At 35.9% G+C, this 19,467-nt stretch overlaps 1 protein-coding gene across 6 annotated transcripts in view; it reads right to left on the minus strand.

Annotated features, from left to right (window-relative positions):
* Nucleotides 1–19,467, minus strand: part of UTRN (utrophin) — a 505,750-nt gene that overhangs the window by 83,604 nt on the left and 402,679 nt on the right. For all 6 annotated transcript variants that reach the window (XM_068550755.1, XM_068550756.1, XM_068550752.1 and 3 more), the window contains 3 exons: nt 15,411–15,557; nt 12,871–12,949; nt 9,656–9,716 (listed from right to left, as the gene is read on the minus strand). In XM_068550755.1, coding sequence (XP_068406856.1) covers nt 9,656–9,716; nt 12,871–12,949; nt 15,411–15,557 — 287 coding nt within the window. The remainder of the gene's footprint in view (nt 1–9,655; nt 9,717–12,870; nt 12,950–15,410; nt 15,558–19,467) is intronic.

Below are 19,467 nucleotides of genomic sequence, written 5' to 3' on the forward strand. Positions count from 1 at the left end.
GGTACTCTTCTAAACTCTTTCTATGTGTAACCTCAAATCCAAACAATAATTCTGAGTTTGGTGCCAATATTATCCCCACTTTACAAATGAAGGAAACTAGGGCAAACTTAGATAACCTGCTCAAGGTCACAGTTAGTAAAGAGTGGAAATGGAATTTGAACACAGATGGTCTGATTTAAAGCCTGAGTTCTTAATATGGAAGTGTACTTGCACGATTGGGGTTTTAAAATATTTCTGATGAATCTGTCTAAATTTGAGTCTGAGGTCCATCATTATAATCATTACAAACAACCTCGTCTCTCTTGCTTCTCTCACTCCTGGCAAAACCCAAGCATGGATCAGCTCAATTACTTGCCTTCTCTGGACGGGAGCAGCTGTGCATGAATACAGCTGGAGAAAATCACTCAACAGACAGACTGATTTTACTTTAAGCATTTGACTTCAAACCTCAAATGTCCAAGTGCTGGCAAATGAACTACATTCCCTAATAAATGTGCCTCCAGAGACCAAAACAACAATTTACTACAGCCATTTCTTTCCCCAAACCTAAGTACGTTTCCCGGCCTGCCTAAGTATCATTTAACTGGATCTCACACTTCATTGTAAAAACTAAAAACCATCAGACTAGAATTCCTTCATCTTCCCACCACTGAATCAATAAACTTCCCTCCATCTGCCAGATTGCCTTTTTCCCTCTTTTTAAAATGAGGAGTGATCCCCTCTCCTATCAAAGGTTCTTCCCAAAGATTTCTAAACAACTCTTGTGTAGTTAATCCACCCCTCTCAATAAGACTAGTCTCAGAATGTAAATGTTGAAGGGTCTGCCATCCTTAATATCTCTCTCTCTCTCTCTCCCCAACCCCCGACAACAACACACCCCCTATCTTGCATCTATATTTCCTGCTAGCTAGCACCCCTTTTCTCTTCTTTACAGACAAAATTCTCTAATGAACAGTCCACATCCTCATGTCCCATTCAGGACTCAACCCACTTCTATTTGATTTCTAACCTCACTCCTCCACCCAAACTGGTCCTGTCAAAATTATCAGTAAACTCCATGTTGTCAAGTGGAATGCCCGCTTTTCTGTCTTCAGCTCGCTAGACCTCTCCTCACAAGCGGGGGGAAATAAGGAAGAGACAATAAATTTCACAAGTAAGTTACACAGTATAGTAGAAGCTGAGAGGTGCTGTGTAAAAAATAGAATCTCCAGAATGAAGTTGACACAGGCGAAATGTAGGCTTTTCAAACACCCTCTTTACATATACTTATACAAGTTATATATAGGAATCAAGCAGGGCTCCCAAGTAATCAAATTTGCATTCAGGTGACTAAAGCATAAAGACTGAAAACACATTGTGGCAACCTGATGTGATGTCATTTATCTGAGTAATATCTTTTTAAAGACCTAAGAGGTAACATTTTGGAATTTTTAATCCCCTCAATCTTGGTTTCATCATGCATGAATATATGAAGAATATGGAATACTCCTATCAGTAATATTGATTCTTTCTCTGTGTGTGTGCTTGTGTGTTTGTGTGTGCTTGTGTGTGTGACTAGGGTTGAGGGGCCTCTGGGGAGGGGGCAGGGGCAGCACATGAGGATGCTGTGTGAGGGTAAACGTATATGTTCCTCAGGTTATATGTAACTTCTTGAACCCTCACAAACACTTTCTACCATTCTCTAGTCTTTTAAAGGCAGAAAATCCAAGGTTATACTTTTGGAAACATAAGAATAAATCTAAGGGAAAACTTAAAGTTTGAATGTCAACATTTCAAGAAAAAAAAAAAACCCTTCTGTTCAAGATCCAAATAAGATAGATGATCCCACTTGACAATGGATATCATAAAAGCACAACATCTTCCTTAAGAAAATGCCATTAGTTTGTCATCATAATGAAGACACAAATCGGGAAGACTAAATTGTAAACAATGGATAATTCCAAATCTGTTGGATTCAATTATAAAACTGCTGTTAAAAAGAAACAATAAGCCCAAAATGGAGTCACTCGTGCTACACCCCACCAAGACTTAATACCTAACCTCACTGCAGTTTCAGCCTCTCCCGGGAGTGGAATAAACCAATCAGTCAGGAATGTCCTGGTCAGCACTAGTGAGGGAATCTATATAAGACGACTCTTGCATTCCCTTTCCCACAAAAGAAGATGACCTGGCCTGAACCAGTCCTTTCTTTTATTTTGCTAATAACCTTCTTGTTATCAGCCTCAGCCCCACAGTTTCTACAAAAGCCTTCCATTTTGTACAATTCCTTGAAGCTCCTTTCTCTTTACTAGATGGGCTTCTGTCCAATTCATAGATCGTTGAATAAAGCCAATGAGATCTTTAAATTTACTCAGTTGAATTTTGCTTTTTAACAATGTACTTAAAATTATTTCACATGTAGGATACAAAATAGAAATTGTATCTATTTCAAAGATACAATCATGTAAAGGGCTATAAAGAAACACACCCCAAAATGCAAGTGTCAATACCCCAGGCATGAATGATAGAACAATAAGGCAAGGTTTGTTTGAGTTTGTTTTTAAGTAAAGTAGTAGGATTAACGACCAAAATGGATATGCCTGGGTGTGAGAGGAGATTCAGGTGACACTTGTTTTGAAGGCACTGGAAGACTGGAAGAATAAACACTTAATAAATGCTGGGGAGCCTCTCCTCTAGGTAATATCTCTACTTGGACCCAGAACTCAGAGGGAGTCCCAATCCCACCCAAGTCTACCCTCCTGTCTCTTTAAACACTCAAACTAGGGAGAATCAGACCATCAACCAACACTCCTGCAGGTCGTCTGTTGTTGCACTGGGGAGCCCTGTACACTCCTGCCTGGGGGTGTTAACCCCAGGATTATGTTCCCACCCGAGTTCAGTTTATCATTGTATCCTTAAAGTTTGTTTTTCAAAGCTGAATTTATATCATTTAGTTTTTTTTTTAAATTTAACTACTTTATCTCTTTCACATATATTTTTAAATGAGAAATTAATTCTAATTTTTTCTATAGAGTTGTATTGAATCTTCTACTGTATCATTTCAGCTAATAATCAGTACAGAGAAAGATATTCTATTTATTTCACAATTTTCACATTATTACTTCTGTACTGTGGCTAATTGTAATGACTATTTAAAAATTTAATCAGTACTAATTCAAGTACAGATACCTTTTATTTTTCCTTCCCTTAATGACCCCTCAGTGATCTTTCCTGCACCGTATGGTAGACCTTTATTAATGGCATCCCTGACTCTAAAATCACACTGTGTAGTAAGGCTGATGGTGCTGTTATAATTCAATGTAACTGAGTAATCTAGAAGATTCCAAGCCAAAATTCCACTTCATAGTTATAATAACTCTGGCACCAGCAACGTATGGATGAATGGCAGGAAAGATGGTATCTTCTTAAGTCCTGAACTAGTCAATGTATTTCTAAGACAGTGTCAACTCCACCTAAATTATCTCAACAAACTAGGACGCTGGTAAATACTCTAGTAGTTGCCCATTTGCTGCGCAGCAGGCGGTCTCCTGCTTAGTTTTCTAGTCAGCCAAGGTAGGCTCCTCGTTTGTCTGAAGCTGCCTCCGGCTCCAGAAGGTTGAGTGATCCCAAGGTGCTTACATTCTTTCATAAAGCAATTTCATTCTTACCTCCTCATCAGCAGAGTTGGCCCAGTGAGTTTTAAACATTTATTTTCAATAAAAATAAAGTCACAGACCATATTTCTTGGAAAAACAGACTCGCCAGTACATTCTCTTATATTTCTATTTCATTTACTTATTTATCATTAAAACCAAAAACACAAGCCCCATTTCTGGAAAGAGACTCAAAGTGTGTCCCAAGACTTCTCCACTTAAAATTCTAGAACCGAAAAGATGCCCTCTCCCATCTTGATTAAGGAAGAGGAGAGTGATGAAGGCTGCTATAGAAAACCTTTCAGAGAGAACTATCTTCCATTATTAGAAATCTCTTTGTTATGGATTTATTTTGTTTTGGGATGAGTTTCCTTAACATTTAAAGATAAAATGCTTTATGTTAATTTCTCTTTTGGTGTTGTTATACCTATACATTTGTTAGCTTTGATTTTCCAGTGAGGCTGGATATTTGAATTTCCCATTGCTGCCACTCCTCTCTGCTCTTATTTAGGGAAGAAATATTTCACCTACATCATCTAAGCAGGGTTCGCAATTCCTTTAAAGAAATAAGCATTAATTCTCTCCTTTAGACTGTACATACATGAGACAAGTATATGCAGTTTATGCAAATAAATTGCATGACTGCTATAAAGAACAACTACTTGCTCTCCAAGATTTCATTTTTAACTATAAACTTCATTTTTTTTTTTTTTTCTAGCAATTGATGGATTAGGGCAATAGAGGGTACCCTTGGAAGGCAAGACAGGGGTCTAAAACAGTACTGCAGGATTACCCATATTGAACACAAGGACAGAAAAGGAAATATAAAAGAGATGTAATAAATTGAGGAAAATCTTGATTTAGACCTATTCATAAGGGGGAGTTAGAACAAGGTAGAGACTGCAAGGTAGCGGTATTTGTAGATACAGATTAGTTTATTCTGGTTAATACATTGTAATATTGAGGAATGTCAGTTGTAGAGAATGTGACAGGTATTATCTATATAATCAGAGCTGACTCAAGTGTTCATGTCAAAGCTGGGTGTGTGTGACTGCATTATAAAGAATTAAGCTTTGTACTTCAGATTCTAGTGGGAAGAACAAAGCTATAGAACTGGTGAGCTGTGAGCGTGAGCAGAATCGTCATTTGTACCAACACAAAGTCACGCACTTGGGGTTTAGAGAAGACACTGTAGAGGGAGAGAGGAAAACCGTATTTCCTAATTATCCTTTACTAAATTCTATGAAGTAGGATGGCTTACTAACAGGCTGAATAAGTAGAGCGTCACCTATGCTAAAAGCCCCTATAAGGGGACCTATAAGCCAGCTTTGTTGGCCAGGCTCCTCTCAGATGGAAATCTCCCCAGTGCCAGAAAACTCCAGACCTTGTGAATGAGCAAAGGTAGAGGAGGACCAGACAGTTTGCTCCACCACCTCAAAACTCCTGTCATGATCCCACTGGCAGGACTGTGGAGAATGACATTTGCTATCGATAGAAAAGCACCTTTGTCCATTATCAGACCACAGTGTGAACCTTCCTTAATCACATATTCGGCCTACAGGAATTAGCTTATCGTGAACCCTACAGAAAAGGCAGTGTGCAGCGCTGGAGAAAGCATGGTCTTGCTCTTAGACAGCTCTGCACTTAAGTGTTGGCACATAGCAGGTGCACAGTAGATGGTAACCAGTCTATAGTATGAAAGAAAGGATGTCTGCTCATACTTTCTCCACCTGACTGCACTTTCCTAAATATAATCCTTTATCCTACCCAAATTTTCCATGGGACTAAAAATTTCTGTCCTCTACCTCCTCTAACACAGAGAACAGGAGGCAGTAGGTGCATAGTGGTCAAGGGTTCAGGCACTGGAGTCAGTCCCTGGGTTTGAATGCCAGCTCTTAGATTTCCTGGCTGTGTGATCTCAAGCAAGTTGTGTGTGTTCTTATTACCTAAGCCTTGCCTATAAATGGGGGTAATGATACTACCTATACTTCACTGGGCTACTGTGAGAATTAAAAGAGATAACCCCTGCACAGGATTAGCACAGTGGCTGGCAAATGAATAGTCAAAACATATAATTTATTACAATGGCCATTATTATCACCCACTATGACTATTTATTATTATTATTATTATTATTTCTGGATCAAAAAGAGAAGCAATGAGTTTTATATGACTAATATGACATATTAAGAAAATTCAACCCGACTTCCCTGGTGGCACAGTGGTTAAGAATCTGCCTGCCAATGCAGGGGACACGGGTTCGAGCCCTGGTCCAGGAAGATCCCACATGCCGCGGAGCAACTAAGCCTGTGCGCCACAACTACTGAGCCTGTGCTCTAGAGCCCGCGTGCCACAACTACTGAGCCTGCGCTCTAGAGCCCGCGTGCCACAACTACTGAGCCTGTGCTCTAGAGCCCGTGTGCCACGACTATTGAAGCCCGCGTGCCTAGAGCCCGTGCTCCGCAAGAAGAGAAGCCACCGCAATGAGAAACCCACGCACCGCAACAAAGAGTAGCCCCCGCTCTCCGCAACTAGAGAAAGCCCGCGCGCAGCAATGAAGACCCACGCAGCCAAAAAATAAATGAAATTTAAAAAAAAAAAAAAAAAGAGAGAAAATTCAACCCAAGGCTTTTATTCATCATTCCCTTTACACCTGAAACTCCCTGGATGTTAAGTTTTAGTTGCGGAAACGAACAACCTGTAGAAAGCACAACATATGACCAAAAATTTACAGAGAAAGAGATCGTGCTTTTACGGTAGATTTTTGTACATTGTGAAGGCAGCAAGAGCCATTTCAAATTTTCTTAAATTGATGGAACAATGAGCTGTCATTGGACTATACTAGAAAAGAAAAATAATTAGATCAGCTTTGGAAAGTCTACCTTAGATGCAGCAAATACCATTTAAAGATATGAGTTTCAACTTAAGATATTAACATAGAGGGATTTATACTACATAGACTCTTACGGTTCAGATCTATATTATATCATTTTCTAGAAACAAATGGGTCATGGAGCCATGGCAGTACACCTCAAAATATTAATAATGAATTACCTAGAGAGAAAGAAATACATTGGGGAGCCATCCAAGTATGTTTTAACTATCCTATAAAATTAAAATACAAAATAAAAACAATTTGTCCTTCCCATTCTCTGCCATCTTTCTTGCTATATTCTGGCATTAGAGTATATAAAACTATATACTTAAATATTGAAAATATCTAATACTTCTACCTGAAGATTATTTTTTTGTTGGCCATATTAATACATCCTAATATGCTCCAGGAAACTCTAGTTGCATGACAATCATGCGAAATTTGTTTCTAACATTTTTCTTCTACTTACTTGTGCAGCCATGCAAAGGCAAGTGTACATTAAAAGCCTTTTCATTCATCATTTACTTGCTTATTAATTTATTTGGGAATTAAATTTTGTTTTCATAATGATTTTTCTTCTGGAAACACTGGCCTGTATAATCTTATCTCCAGTGACTGATGTTCCTTCTTCATGAGGAAATAAACTGTTAGGTTACACAACAAAGCAAATAGTGAAAGAATCTGGATAAACAAGTTTTCTAAAAATAAGAGAATTCACTCTATATACATGGGCAGATTTCTAAATATTTGACAATCCTACGGCATTTAACACTAAAATTTTAAAATGTTTAAGAAAATCCAGTCTTTAATGATGTTGAAAATATTTCAGGATGCTACAATCCTATAGGTCACATTAAAAATATTGGTCATCAATGTATTATATATATTTTGAAATGCTGATTATAGTGCTCTAGCCAATAAGATGCCAGATAAACCAGCTTTCACTCTACCTGTCTGCCCCATAAGAACTTTGTAGACTGAGCAAGGACACAATTCTGTTAGATCCTCTCAAAATTATAAAAACACCGAATTAGTGAAATTCTCACTTAGACAATGTAATTCTCAGTCACGTATAACCGACCTGGACATATAGAAATTCCTTTTAATAGTAATGCTGAAATGACAGATGGATTTTTTAAAGTGCCAAATCAAATAGATAACCATTGCATAAACATAATCAAGCAACAGATTTAAAATTTGTTTTTCTTTTTTTTTGGCCGTACCACACAGCTTGTGGGATTTTAGTTCCCCAACCAGGGATCAAACCCACGCCCTCCACAGTGATGACAAGGAGTCCTAAGCACTGGACCGCCAGGGAATTCCCGAATTTAGTATTTTCTTTACCTAGTAAGAACAAAAATATGCCTCCTGGATCCAATTTACATTTTTTAAAAATCAGATGATACAGAAGTCTAGGTCAATTCAGTAAATTAATTAATTTGATTAATTTGCATGGACTTCTAGATTTCGTATAATACATGTATTAGTTTTCTATTGCTGCTGTAACAAATTACCACAAAATAAATGTCTCCCTGAGCTAAAAACAAGGTTTGCAGGGCTGTGTTTCTTTCTGGAGGTTCCAAGAGCACATCCCTTTTCCTTGCCTTTTCCAGCTTCTAGAGGCTGCCTGCATTCCCTGGCTCATACCCCCGTCTGCAACTTCATATAACCTAACCTATTCACATCCAAGGGTCAGGATGTGGGCATCTTTGTATGGCCAGATTCTGCCTATTGCAGCACATCAGATTTATACCAAAACCTGTAATATTCAATTCAAGTCAATATTCACCCAGCAAATTGAAACTCTCTAATACTATAACTATTATTATTATGTAGAATATAAATTAAAATGTTTTAAATTTGGATCAGATGATCGCATCTTTTCTTAATAAAGACGTCAATTTGCCGAGCCTCTGACTTCTTTCCCTTCATGCCTGCGCGAATTTGATACTAATCAACTGCTTTGCTACCTTATACCTAAATTTATCACAACTCAGTACATGGTAGATTATACACTGATAAAAGTATTAAATTCTCTTAAGACAATGTAACATATATTGCTTATTATATTTATTATGTATTATGGCAAAATTGTTTATTTTTTTTAATCTGAGGATACATTTCAGACCACAATAAAAGCTTCATAGGAAAATACTATTTCTAAACATTTTGATTTCACACACAAAGAGGGATACTGGAAGAGCAGATTATTAGTGTTGGCATGGATTTTGGAGATACCACATGCCATTTTAGGAAGGATATAAAGGACACTTGGCCCAGAGATCTTCACTTGACCCGTGTGAGGTCACAGGACTAATCTGAAACAGCGCTGACTCCTGATAACAGGAACGTTCTTCTCATAACTAGGCCACCGTTCAACTTATACATAAAATAGATCCAACTACAACTCTTATCACCTTTATCACATTGTAAATCAATAATTTACATCTCAAGGGATTTCACAAGATGAATTTTATCATTCTGTCCAATGACAACACACAGACTAAGCCAAGGATCAAATCCTATGCAGACCTTATGTAAATTATACAAAATTTATAAAATGCTACATAATAAGGAGAAACTTACTATGTACAAAAGGAGAAACTGTCAAGTTGACAACAAAAATGCTGCATAATAAACCTAATGTTGTAGATAATTTCCATAAGTCTAAAAGAACTTGAAAATATTGAACTTTTTAATGATAAAATACTTTCTTTTTGGTGGATTAAAATAAGAGTACAAGTACTTTTTAAATGCATTTTCTGGGAGACACAAAAATGGCTTAGAATCAATACAGTTTGAGAAACATCATTATGTCAAGAATATTTAGGAATTTTGTCATTTTCCCCAAATATTTTAATACCTGCTTTATAAAAATATCAGCTAAATATACCTGTAGCCTCATCTAATGAATTACAAATATCACTCTTGAGTTTTAAACTAATTTCTTTCAAATATTAAATATATATTCTTTATATCTTTATAAACATAGATATATAATTTCCTTCATATAATAGGACTGAAATCCGTTTTTTAAAGTTAATTCATAACTTTGATACTTAACAACGGTTGATAACTTAAAGCCTCTTAAGTTATCAACATAACTTTATTTTCTTGGTATCATAAAGGAGAATTAAAATCAACTTACTTGATGTAATAGGGCACTTTATTATGTGAAATGGATCTTTGCCATGGCAGCTGCACTGAAGCTGAAGAAACAAAGGGCGGTTATTGGAAACACTGCTAACCCAAAAGCCTTATGCCTTAATGCAAAACAACTGAACACGTTTTACAGCAAATTCAGTGAGAACTGCTGGATTCCTATAATTATGAAATCTGCTAGGCCAAACAAAGAGTGGCTTTAAAGATTCATTTGAAGCAAGGAAAGAAACAGTACAGTCTCAGTTTCTAATGCCAACTTTAATTGAACCTGTTGATACAAATATTTTTAAATATCAAGTTTTACTGTTTACAACAATCAAAAATTAAAATTTAGTGCTATCTGGAAATTGTACTCTGTATATATTTTGATTAAGCTAAAACCAAAGTTAATTTTACCTGGTATACCCAGATTGTAAACTAGATTTCTTAAGACTGAATTTTCCAGATCATTAATAACACTCTTCACTTTGCTTCATAGTCACAGGAATAACTATTTAGGACAAATGGCATTTAAAGAAACTCAATTATATGAATTTTTAAAAGGGAAAATTAAAATAAACATAGCCAAAGGGTTGTAAAGAACCAAGGCAATTATCTAGATAGAAGAATTCCAAATACTTATTTTTACCTGAAACGCACAGAAAATATAGTTCCCTACTTTTACACTAGACGTCACTACGATTGAGATTTTATGTTTTGTTTTATTGAGGTACTAATTTTTTACAAATCCATTTACTCCTTTTTTATAAAAATATTCTTTTCCTACATTAAACCAATTATTTTAAGACTTATTAAGAAGAATTGTACATATGTAACTAGAACTATTAAGGAATTTTGGTAAATGAACTAATAAACAAGCAAATTCAAATAAAACTTTGCAAATATCACTAGATTCTCATATAACCAGTTGTCACTAATTTTTCTTTCCTGAATATGGTATCATAATACTATCTTACTAATGTGTAGCATTCTAAACTTTGCAAAGCATTTTCAAATACATCTATTGATAAGGAAGTCAACTATGAGGAACTAAATATTAGAGGTGAAATTACTTGCCCAATAAATAAATGGCTGAGCCAAGACGTGATTTCAGGATTTCTGACCACTAGTTCAGCAATATTTCTATTCAACAATTCTTCCTCTCTTTATAAAGTATGAGCATTCCCTTCTGCAACTATGTCCATGAAAGTATAAAAGGCAGATGAAAATGTGGAACTAGGTATATTAAATTTCTCATTAGAGCCAACCTCGTTTCAGCACTGGCACCAGGCTAATAGGTCGGTTTTTATTTTGTGCCTAACTAAACAGCCTCCTTTTATAACTATGGGTAAAATCCAAGAAATACAATAAAGCCAAAGATTCTGAGCAGCAATGGATAACAATTATTAAATTTATTAATTGGGATTTTGTTTACACTTCTCCATTCATTTTAATAATTGTTTTGATTTGAATAACTTTGACCTCCTTGGACTGCCAGTGCTAGGCAATGAAAGGCAATGTGCTTGAGTTTCACAGTTTTTACAAGTTTCATTTCCTAATGAACAAGAGTTTGATTTTTATTATGAAAGAATGGTAGTGAGGTGAAAGTGTTCAGTTTCATCAATACGAATAAATACATATGCCTTAGAACTATAGAATCTCAATTATTTGTTAAATTTCTCTTTAATTTGGTCTTAGCATATAGCTTTACAGTCTATAAAATTAAGTGTAAGCAATCTGGAGTTAATTCATACCTAATGAGTATTCTGCAAGCCCATTTATTTCATCAACATTGATAGTATCCAAATGGAAATGCATCCTGGCACCCAGGTAGACAGTACACTCCAGGAAGGACTAAACATCACTCAAAGATAGGCTACCTAAAAGCTCAGGGGTGTGAAACAGGTGTGTGTGTGTGTGTGTGTGTGTGTGTGTGTGAGTGGGGGGGGGGGGGGGAGGGGGGGTGGAGTAAGGGAGGGTGGAGGGGAGAGAGAGAGACAGACAGACAGACAGAGAGAGAGAGGAACACTAGCGAGAGCTAGCTTGAGCACTAGAGAGGCATAGGACAGAAAAGTCAGGAAATGACTGATTAGGATTCTTCAAATTGTGAGAGTAAGAAAAGCCTGACCTTGAATTGAGGTAAAGCAGATTACCAACCATGACAAAGATTAAGAGAAAATATAAATGTAAGCAATTTAGTTCGAAGACACGATATTATTACTTCAGTTTCCTCTATGGCTATAGGTCCAAAGGTACCATAATTGGGAAAATAAGCTTTGCATTAAGTTTCAACCTTCACTTAAATTGAATTAAACAAAGTGCTTGCTTACATATGTTTGCCAGAGAAAAGGAAAGGAAAGGAATTAACATTTAGTGAAAGCATTTGTGCGAAGAACTGTGTTAAGTGCTTTGTGTAACTTGATCTGTTTTCTTATTTAAACCTCAAGGTAATCAGAGGAAATAAGTATTATTATAGTAATTTTAAGATAAAGAAATTAACTTTCAGGGATTCACAGGCCTGGTAAAAGGCAGAATTAATATTTTAATCTCAATCTGGGTGACTCTGAATTCTACATTCTTTAGTTTCCTTAGCAGTGAGTGATAAACAAAGTAGGAGTTCAAATTACTTATTTAAGATCTCATGAACAGTCCATAAAATGAAAAATTTCAGTTGGCGACTACTGCATAAAAATCTACATATGTGGGTTTGGCTAAATCTGCAATACTTAACCGGAAGAAAAGCCAAGTATGATTGCAGTGAGCCTAATAAACCAAAATCTTCTCAAAGATTTGTGGTAAGTAATTTTTTTTTTTTTTTACTTTTTAAAGTTCCAGGTGCATTTTAAACAAATATGCACTTTTTAAGGAGGAAAATTAATTAAGAATTTTAAAATATAAAAATGATTTCTTTATTGTGAAAAAGTTGATAATCTTTGCATACGGCATAGCAATGCTATGATACTATATTAGTTATTATAACAGATGGTCCAGTGAAAAACCCTAGCTAAGATGAATTAATTTTTACTTCACTTCAAAGACTTGGCACGACCAGATTATAGAAACAATAACCAATAAGCAATCTTGTCATTGATGTTGACATCTTCTTTTATATATTCATCTGATAAATATATTTATAGCAAAGAATATAGCTTCTTGAGTGAGAGTGAAATAATATGCTGATTCATTCAATTAATGAGATCAGTCAAGTTTATTGGTACTTACTAGAGAGAAAATGCTGTGAGGATGGTCCAAAATCTCTATGGGCTTCCTGAAGCTGTTTAAGGCGATCGTCCACAGAAACCTGCACACACACACACACACACACACAAGAAATAACTGGATTTCAAAACAATAACCTTAATAATATCCTTGATTTAAGTATTATAATAAATGATGCTACTGCCCAAGATATGATTGCTGGTACAGACTCCTTTGTATCTGGAATCAAAATATTGGTATGAAAATAGACCCCTTCTGACATCAAATAACAGTAAATAGTGCCAGGTACTCTTCCAAGTAGTTTAAATGAATTAATTCTTTTAACCCTCACAAAAATCATATTGGGTATTACTCATTATTATCATTGTTTTATACATGAAGATATTGAGATAGAAAGAGGTGTCCAAGGACATAAAGTTAGTATGTGGCAATGCTAGTATTCATACCCAGCCCATCTGATGCCAGAATCTATGCCTTAGTCAAGGCATAGATTGTTATTAGTCAAGGCAAGTTAAGTTATTCTACACTTAACTCAAAAGCAGTAACATTCTAAAGTATCTAAAGTCAGGATGTGGTCATGGGGTCAGTGGCTACTCATCTCTCTTTTGTAAGGAAGGTGGTAAAAAGGGTTATGGGGAGCAAATGAAAAAGAAGTCTAAAATATTCCAAGGGAAAAAACAGACAGATGAATAGATAGATGATAATGATGATGATGAAGATTGATAGATAGATAGATAGATTAGATAGATAGATAAATAGAGATGGAGAGTGAAAGGACATATGAATATGGACATATGAATTCCTCCAAATTCACGTCCATCATCTTGATTTGGAAGTATTCAAGTAGATACCAGCTGAATGATATACTCTATATTTTTTAACCACATTCTTAGCTCTCTATATTTTGAAAATGCAGAGTTGGTACCCTGAGAAACTAATTGCAAATCAATAACAATTGCACATAGCCTTACTGACATTTCCGTTTCCTTTTCCTGGTCTTTGTCTAGTAATGCTAGTCAGGTGTTTCGCTTAGATTGCCAATCTTATTTTCAGCTGCCTTTACATGGAACGTGTGTCTCTGGCTCACTGGGCACCTCTAGTTTCTCCTGGTTAGCTATTTAAATTACATTAGCAGGTACTTTGTTTGTTATGGCCAAAAAGCATTCAAACCCCACACTTTCACATTCCAGAGGAGAACACAAGATGCTGCTCTTGAAATTTAACACTGTTGTCTGCCAGCGTAAATTGTGCTCCTCTTGTTCAATCAGCAGCTAACATCTGAGCTGAGTGGTTACCAGGCTCAGAGATCAGGATGAAAGAATACACATCCTTTTTCACGCATAACGTATTCCCTGACTTCCAATCTTTGCAGATAGTAATAACAGAAGCAGAGTGGGAAGGGAATCAAGATGGACCACAGGAATACCTACGTGAAGATAATGAATTAGAGAAAGGGAGTAGAAGAGATGAGTACAAATCAAATGCTTTTGTGTTCTACTCACTAGAAAAGCATGTATGAGTTTAACAGATCCTGCTTTACTAATCCCAGATTATTAATATTCTTTTCAAAGACAGAAAAGACTGTCTAATACTATACACTCATTTATTACCTCTTCAACTTCATGAATATATAAACCATTGGGTGGTTCAACATTTGAATTAATTCAGGACCTATCATGCTATAAAATATTATACCTTTAAAATAAAATGATTTTATGTGCTACCTCAAGATTACATATTTATCTTGTTATATATCACATCATTTTAGGTACAAAATATAGAGAAAGATTAGTAAGAATTATTTTTTCAATCTTCCACTTAAACTATCCCACTACTTTTCAGGGGGAAAAAATGATTATTATGACTCCTAGAAACTGGCCACTAAATGTGACAAAGCTCCACAAAGACTGAGCCAAAAACTACTGACTGGCACATGTGGTGACTTGCAAATGCTGATACTTAGTAACACTCAGGAGGACTCTTCTTGGTTTGGCTCTTTTAAATCTGAGATGCACAAGTTAGGCCTAGTCATTAGAACAACTGCATTAGAGCAACTAAGATCTAAGGGCTAAAGGTAAACACCACTACAGTAAAGTATGCTAGCTGGAAAAAATGAGCAAGATACCTAAATAGCAGGCAGAGGAAGAAGAAGGATGCGGACTTTCTTAACTTTTCAAAAGAAAGAAAAAAAAAAAATACATGATTAAAGTAAGAAAAATGACTCCTTTACGAGCCATTATGGAAAAAATGTTTCTGTGACCTACTACAGGTTTCAATTACTGTGATTTATTTGACCTTTTGCAATTTTCTAAAAATATCATATGAAGAGAACATCATAAAATTACATTAAAATCTATATTCATAAATAAATGAGGCCTTTGGGTTCAAGATACTGAAAGACAACTGATGTCATCACAGGCTAGAAATCCATTATCGAATACAACCCATAAAGAAAGAGAAAAGGATCACAGGTGGTAGAACAGAGAGGTAGGGCTTAAAGACCAAAGTGTAAGCCTGCATTATGAAGAGGAATCAGCTGACACCTGCAAAAGTTTCCATCGCATATTAAGGTCATCCAACTGGCGAGACATCTTTAGGGACGGGTGCAGGTCAAGTGGAGACAACTGACTGGATAAATCATTCACTGTTTTAACTTTTAAGTTGATTGGTGCAATTTCTTCTCTAAATGCCTGGAAGAAAAGGACAAGAATAATGTCATCAGAAAAGAATATAACAAAAGCTAGTATTCCATATTTCCTTAAAAAAAACCCCAAAACACCAAGACTAGCTAAGAGGCCATAACTATAGCTGCCCACTCAATAATAGCTGACTCAATTCAGGTCTTGAGCAACCAGGACCACCAGCCAAAGAATCACCCTTTATAAGCCAGAGAATCTAAATAGATGCACGAAGAGAAAAATTATAATGCAAACTCATTTAAATGATTATGTATTTCTTTCAAATTTTTCATGATATGCAATTTAATCTGGAAAATGTTTCCCACTTTTATCCATTTTACTAATTTCTAGTCTTGATTTTATCTTTAATTTTCTTTCATATTTTCCTTTTTTAATATGGATACCTTAATATTTTTTCACCTGATGCAACAACTTGATTTGAACTCTTTCCATTTAAAATTACGTTAGAAAGTGGCCAGTAAAAAAAAAGCTTTCCTAACCACAAAATCTATGCATATTATATACTCATAGATTTATATATTTATATATCTCTTTCAAAGTCATTTATGACCTCTCTTTGCAGTTAAAGGTAGGCCAGGAAGAGCAGGGTCTATCAGAAAAGACGTAAATGAAGCTTAGAACTGACAAATTACAGTTCCGAGCACAGTAAGAGAGCTGTTATAAGTGGGGATTGAAGGGGTGTATGTGAAGAGGGGGAAAAAAAACAAAAAATACTTCAGGTCAATGACAGTGATATGTCCTGTGAGAATGAACAACAAAATAATGAAAACACTAAGTTTTCTCCTTTCTCCACATAATTCCAACCCCCTCTATTTTCATGTATCCTTTTCCCCACAAAGTCTTTGCTTAGATCCGACCCATCCCTTAAAAAACTCACTGGAGTGCCTGACCCATTGGGAAGATTTCCCAGAGGTCTTTCCCTCCCCAGCCCGAGCTGCAGGCCCCGCCCATGTGCTCCTCAGCATTCTACCTGCCATCTCCAACCTAGCCAGGATTTCCAGGCTGCACATCTCTGGACACACAAATCAGGTTTTACGGTGGGAGACATTCTTGATTGTTTGGTGCCATATGAACCACTTGTTATAGATTTTAAGCATCATTTCTTATCAGAGCTCTCAGTTTTTGGTATTGTAAGCATTCATATTTTAATGCTCCCCCACCCCCCATAGAATGGAAGCTTCTTGAGAATGGACAATCTCCAGTCCTCAGCACAAAGTTTGCAATACAAGAAGGGCAGAGTCCATTTCTAATGATGAAGGCTCAAAAAATGGTACTTGAGGCAAGATTAAGCCAATATGGAATTGGGAACAGAACTGGGATATTAAAAGAGAACAGCATAGCTTTAACTCTTTGGTGTGTCAAAAATTAATCATGTACCAAACTTACAGGTATTAGGTGTTATCAACATACTATTAGCATCAGCTCTCAAGTTTCAGCATTTCTATAATCTCCACCCCTTAAGAGACGAGGCCTATGTCTATGAGCTCCCTTTCTTCTCTTTCATCACTCCAAGTTTAGCTAATGAATAATAGGTATCAAAGTGCTTTGAAGGCTATAAAGTTTTATTAAAACACTACAATATTAATTTGACTTCCTCCTTATGCTTATAGAAAGAAAATCTCTCTAGCCACTTCCCAGTTCCCCCTTTTATAACATGTAAAGGCTAGAAATAATCATTATGGTTGGTAAACATCAAAATAATATTAAGAATATGACCTTATTTTTAAAAAGAAAATTAATTTTAGGTAAACCTGAGAATATGTTTCAGCATTTCAAAATTCTTGAATATGTCCAAAAACCACGAGGAAGGTCAAGCTGGAGAGTCAGAAGAACAGATCTGGAGCCCAGAGACAGAGTGAAAGATATGGACTTTGGGGGTAACTGTGTAAATGACACCCGAAACAGTGAGCATGGAAGTCAATGTACAGAAAGAAATATCACTAGAACCCTGAAGACACCAGCATTTCAAAGTCAGGCCTGGAGATGGACATTTGGGATTCAGCTGTAAATAAATGATGCCTGAGGTTGTGGGGTTAGGTAAATTACTCTGTAATATAGCATAAAGCAAAAAAATAAAAAATTAAGAATCACGTAGAAGAAGGGAAGCCCATGAAGATGTGAAAATTGCTGCAGCATGGAAGGAATTCAGAGTTGTGATAGTTTTTCTCCATGACTGCAGATGCTGGTCTTTCATGGATGACAGAATGTGCACAAATAAACGGATTCACAAATACAGTTCAATGAGAAAAGCAGATATATGGTAACAGAGACATTATAGGTCTAAAGAATTCATAATTAATATAGAAGCATGGGACAGAGAGAGGGGTGGGAAAAGAGAATTTTTCAGTCTTTGGACTCTGGACTTTGAAAAGACCTGAATGCCCTCAGATTCAGTTTGAGACCAATTACAGAACTCAAATCTTTCAAGGTTTCTTCAGTTATGACTTTACATCATACACTAATAATCAGCTTTTAAAATCAATATCTTTGTATTTTGAAGGTATTAACGATTAAAAATGAAATGCTAGAAAATATTCTCAGATTTATATAATTTTAAATAATAACCAGTTTTATTTCAAAAGATGGGGACAGTTTTTTAAAAATTATAACTTCAAGACAGATTTTTTTTAATCTTATAGAAGAAATTTTTTTTCCCCTCTATAAAAATAATGCTTTTTCTCTTACAAGCCACAGGTAAAACCATTAAAAGTCCTTAGACAGGGCTTCCCTGGTGGTTCGGTGGTTAAGAATCTGCCTGCCAATGCCGGGGACACGGGATAGAGCCCTGGTCCGGGAAGATCCCACATGCCGCGGAGCAACTAAACCCGTGCGCCACAACTACTGAAGCCCGCACGCCCAGAGCCTGTGCTCCGCAACAAGAGAAGCCACTGCAATGAGAAGCCCGCGAACGGCAACGAAGAGTAGCCCTCGCTCATTGCAACCAGAGAAAAGCCTGTGCGTAGCAACAAAGACCCAACGCAGGCAAAAATAAAATTAATTAAATAAATAAATAGATAATAAAATAAAGGTCCTTAGACAAACAATGCATTTTAGGTTTAATTTTGTTTTTGTGGTCCAGTGTTTTATGGTAATGAGGAATCTTTCTATTAAGAAAATTTATCTTTTGGTTTTTAAGAGCTCCAAATTAAGGGGCTTTCTAAAATAAAGCAAATTTTAAAATGGTTTCAGATCTGTTGTATGTTCTGGTATAAAGAACCAATTTATCATGTTTTGGCTGCACTTTCCTATAGGAGAATAAAAATCTATGTGGTTTTCTTTGCTATGAAAGCAGAAACATCTGTTAGTGTTAAAGGTGCTGACCGGCAGCCCGTTGGCAGATGTGAATCCCAGCCCTTCTCCTGTCAGAGGTGTGTATTCTGCAAATAAGAATGATGAAGGATAATTTTAGGAAGTTAAAATTATTTGATTACCCTAAAAGATTTTGTTTTCCAGTTGCTTTGGCATATTTAATAATATTTGGCAATAATCAGAACTTATTTTCACCTGCCTATAGCTTCACTGGGATTGGGGTATACTTTAGAGCACATGTAAAACACCCCGGACTTTGCGTCAATTTTACTTGGTTTAAAGAGACTTGGGTTTTATTTTCTTTTTTCCTAATAAGATGTTAAAATATCTTAATCCACAGTTTATTACTTTGTCTTAAATATTAGCTGTATTTTTCCTAGCTTTCCCACATAAGCAGAAATTTAAACAGAAGGATTTGGATGCAGAGATGTGTAATTTCTTCAATCAAATGGGATTAACAACTCCCAAATTTTTAGTCCAGATATAACTTCATTTTTCCCTCAACACTAGTCATCCTGTATTAAAAACTGATGCTTTCAAAAAAAAAAAAAAAAAAAAAACTGATGCTTTCAAATTCAAATGGGTAAATTTT

Source organism: Eschrichtius robustus, chromosome 9 (genome assembly GCF_028021215.1).
Source record: "Eschrichtius robustus isolate mEscRob2 chromosome 9, mEscRob2.pri, whole genome shotgun sequence".
Taxonomy (NCBI): Eukaryota; Metazoa; Chordata; class Mammalia; order Artiodactyla; family Eschrichtiidae; genus Eschrichtius; species Eschrichtius robustus.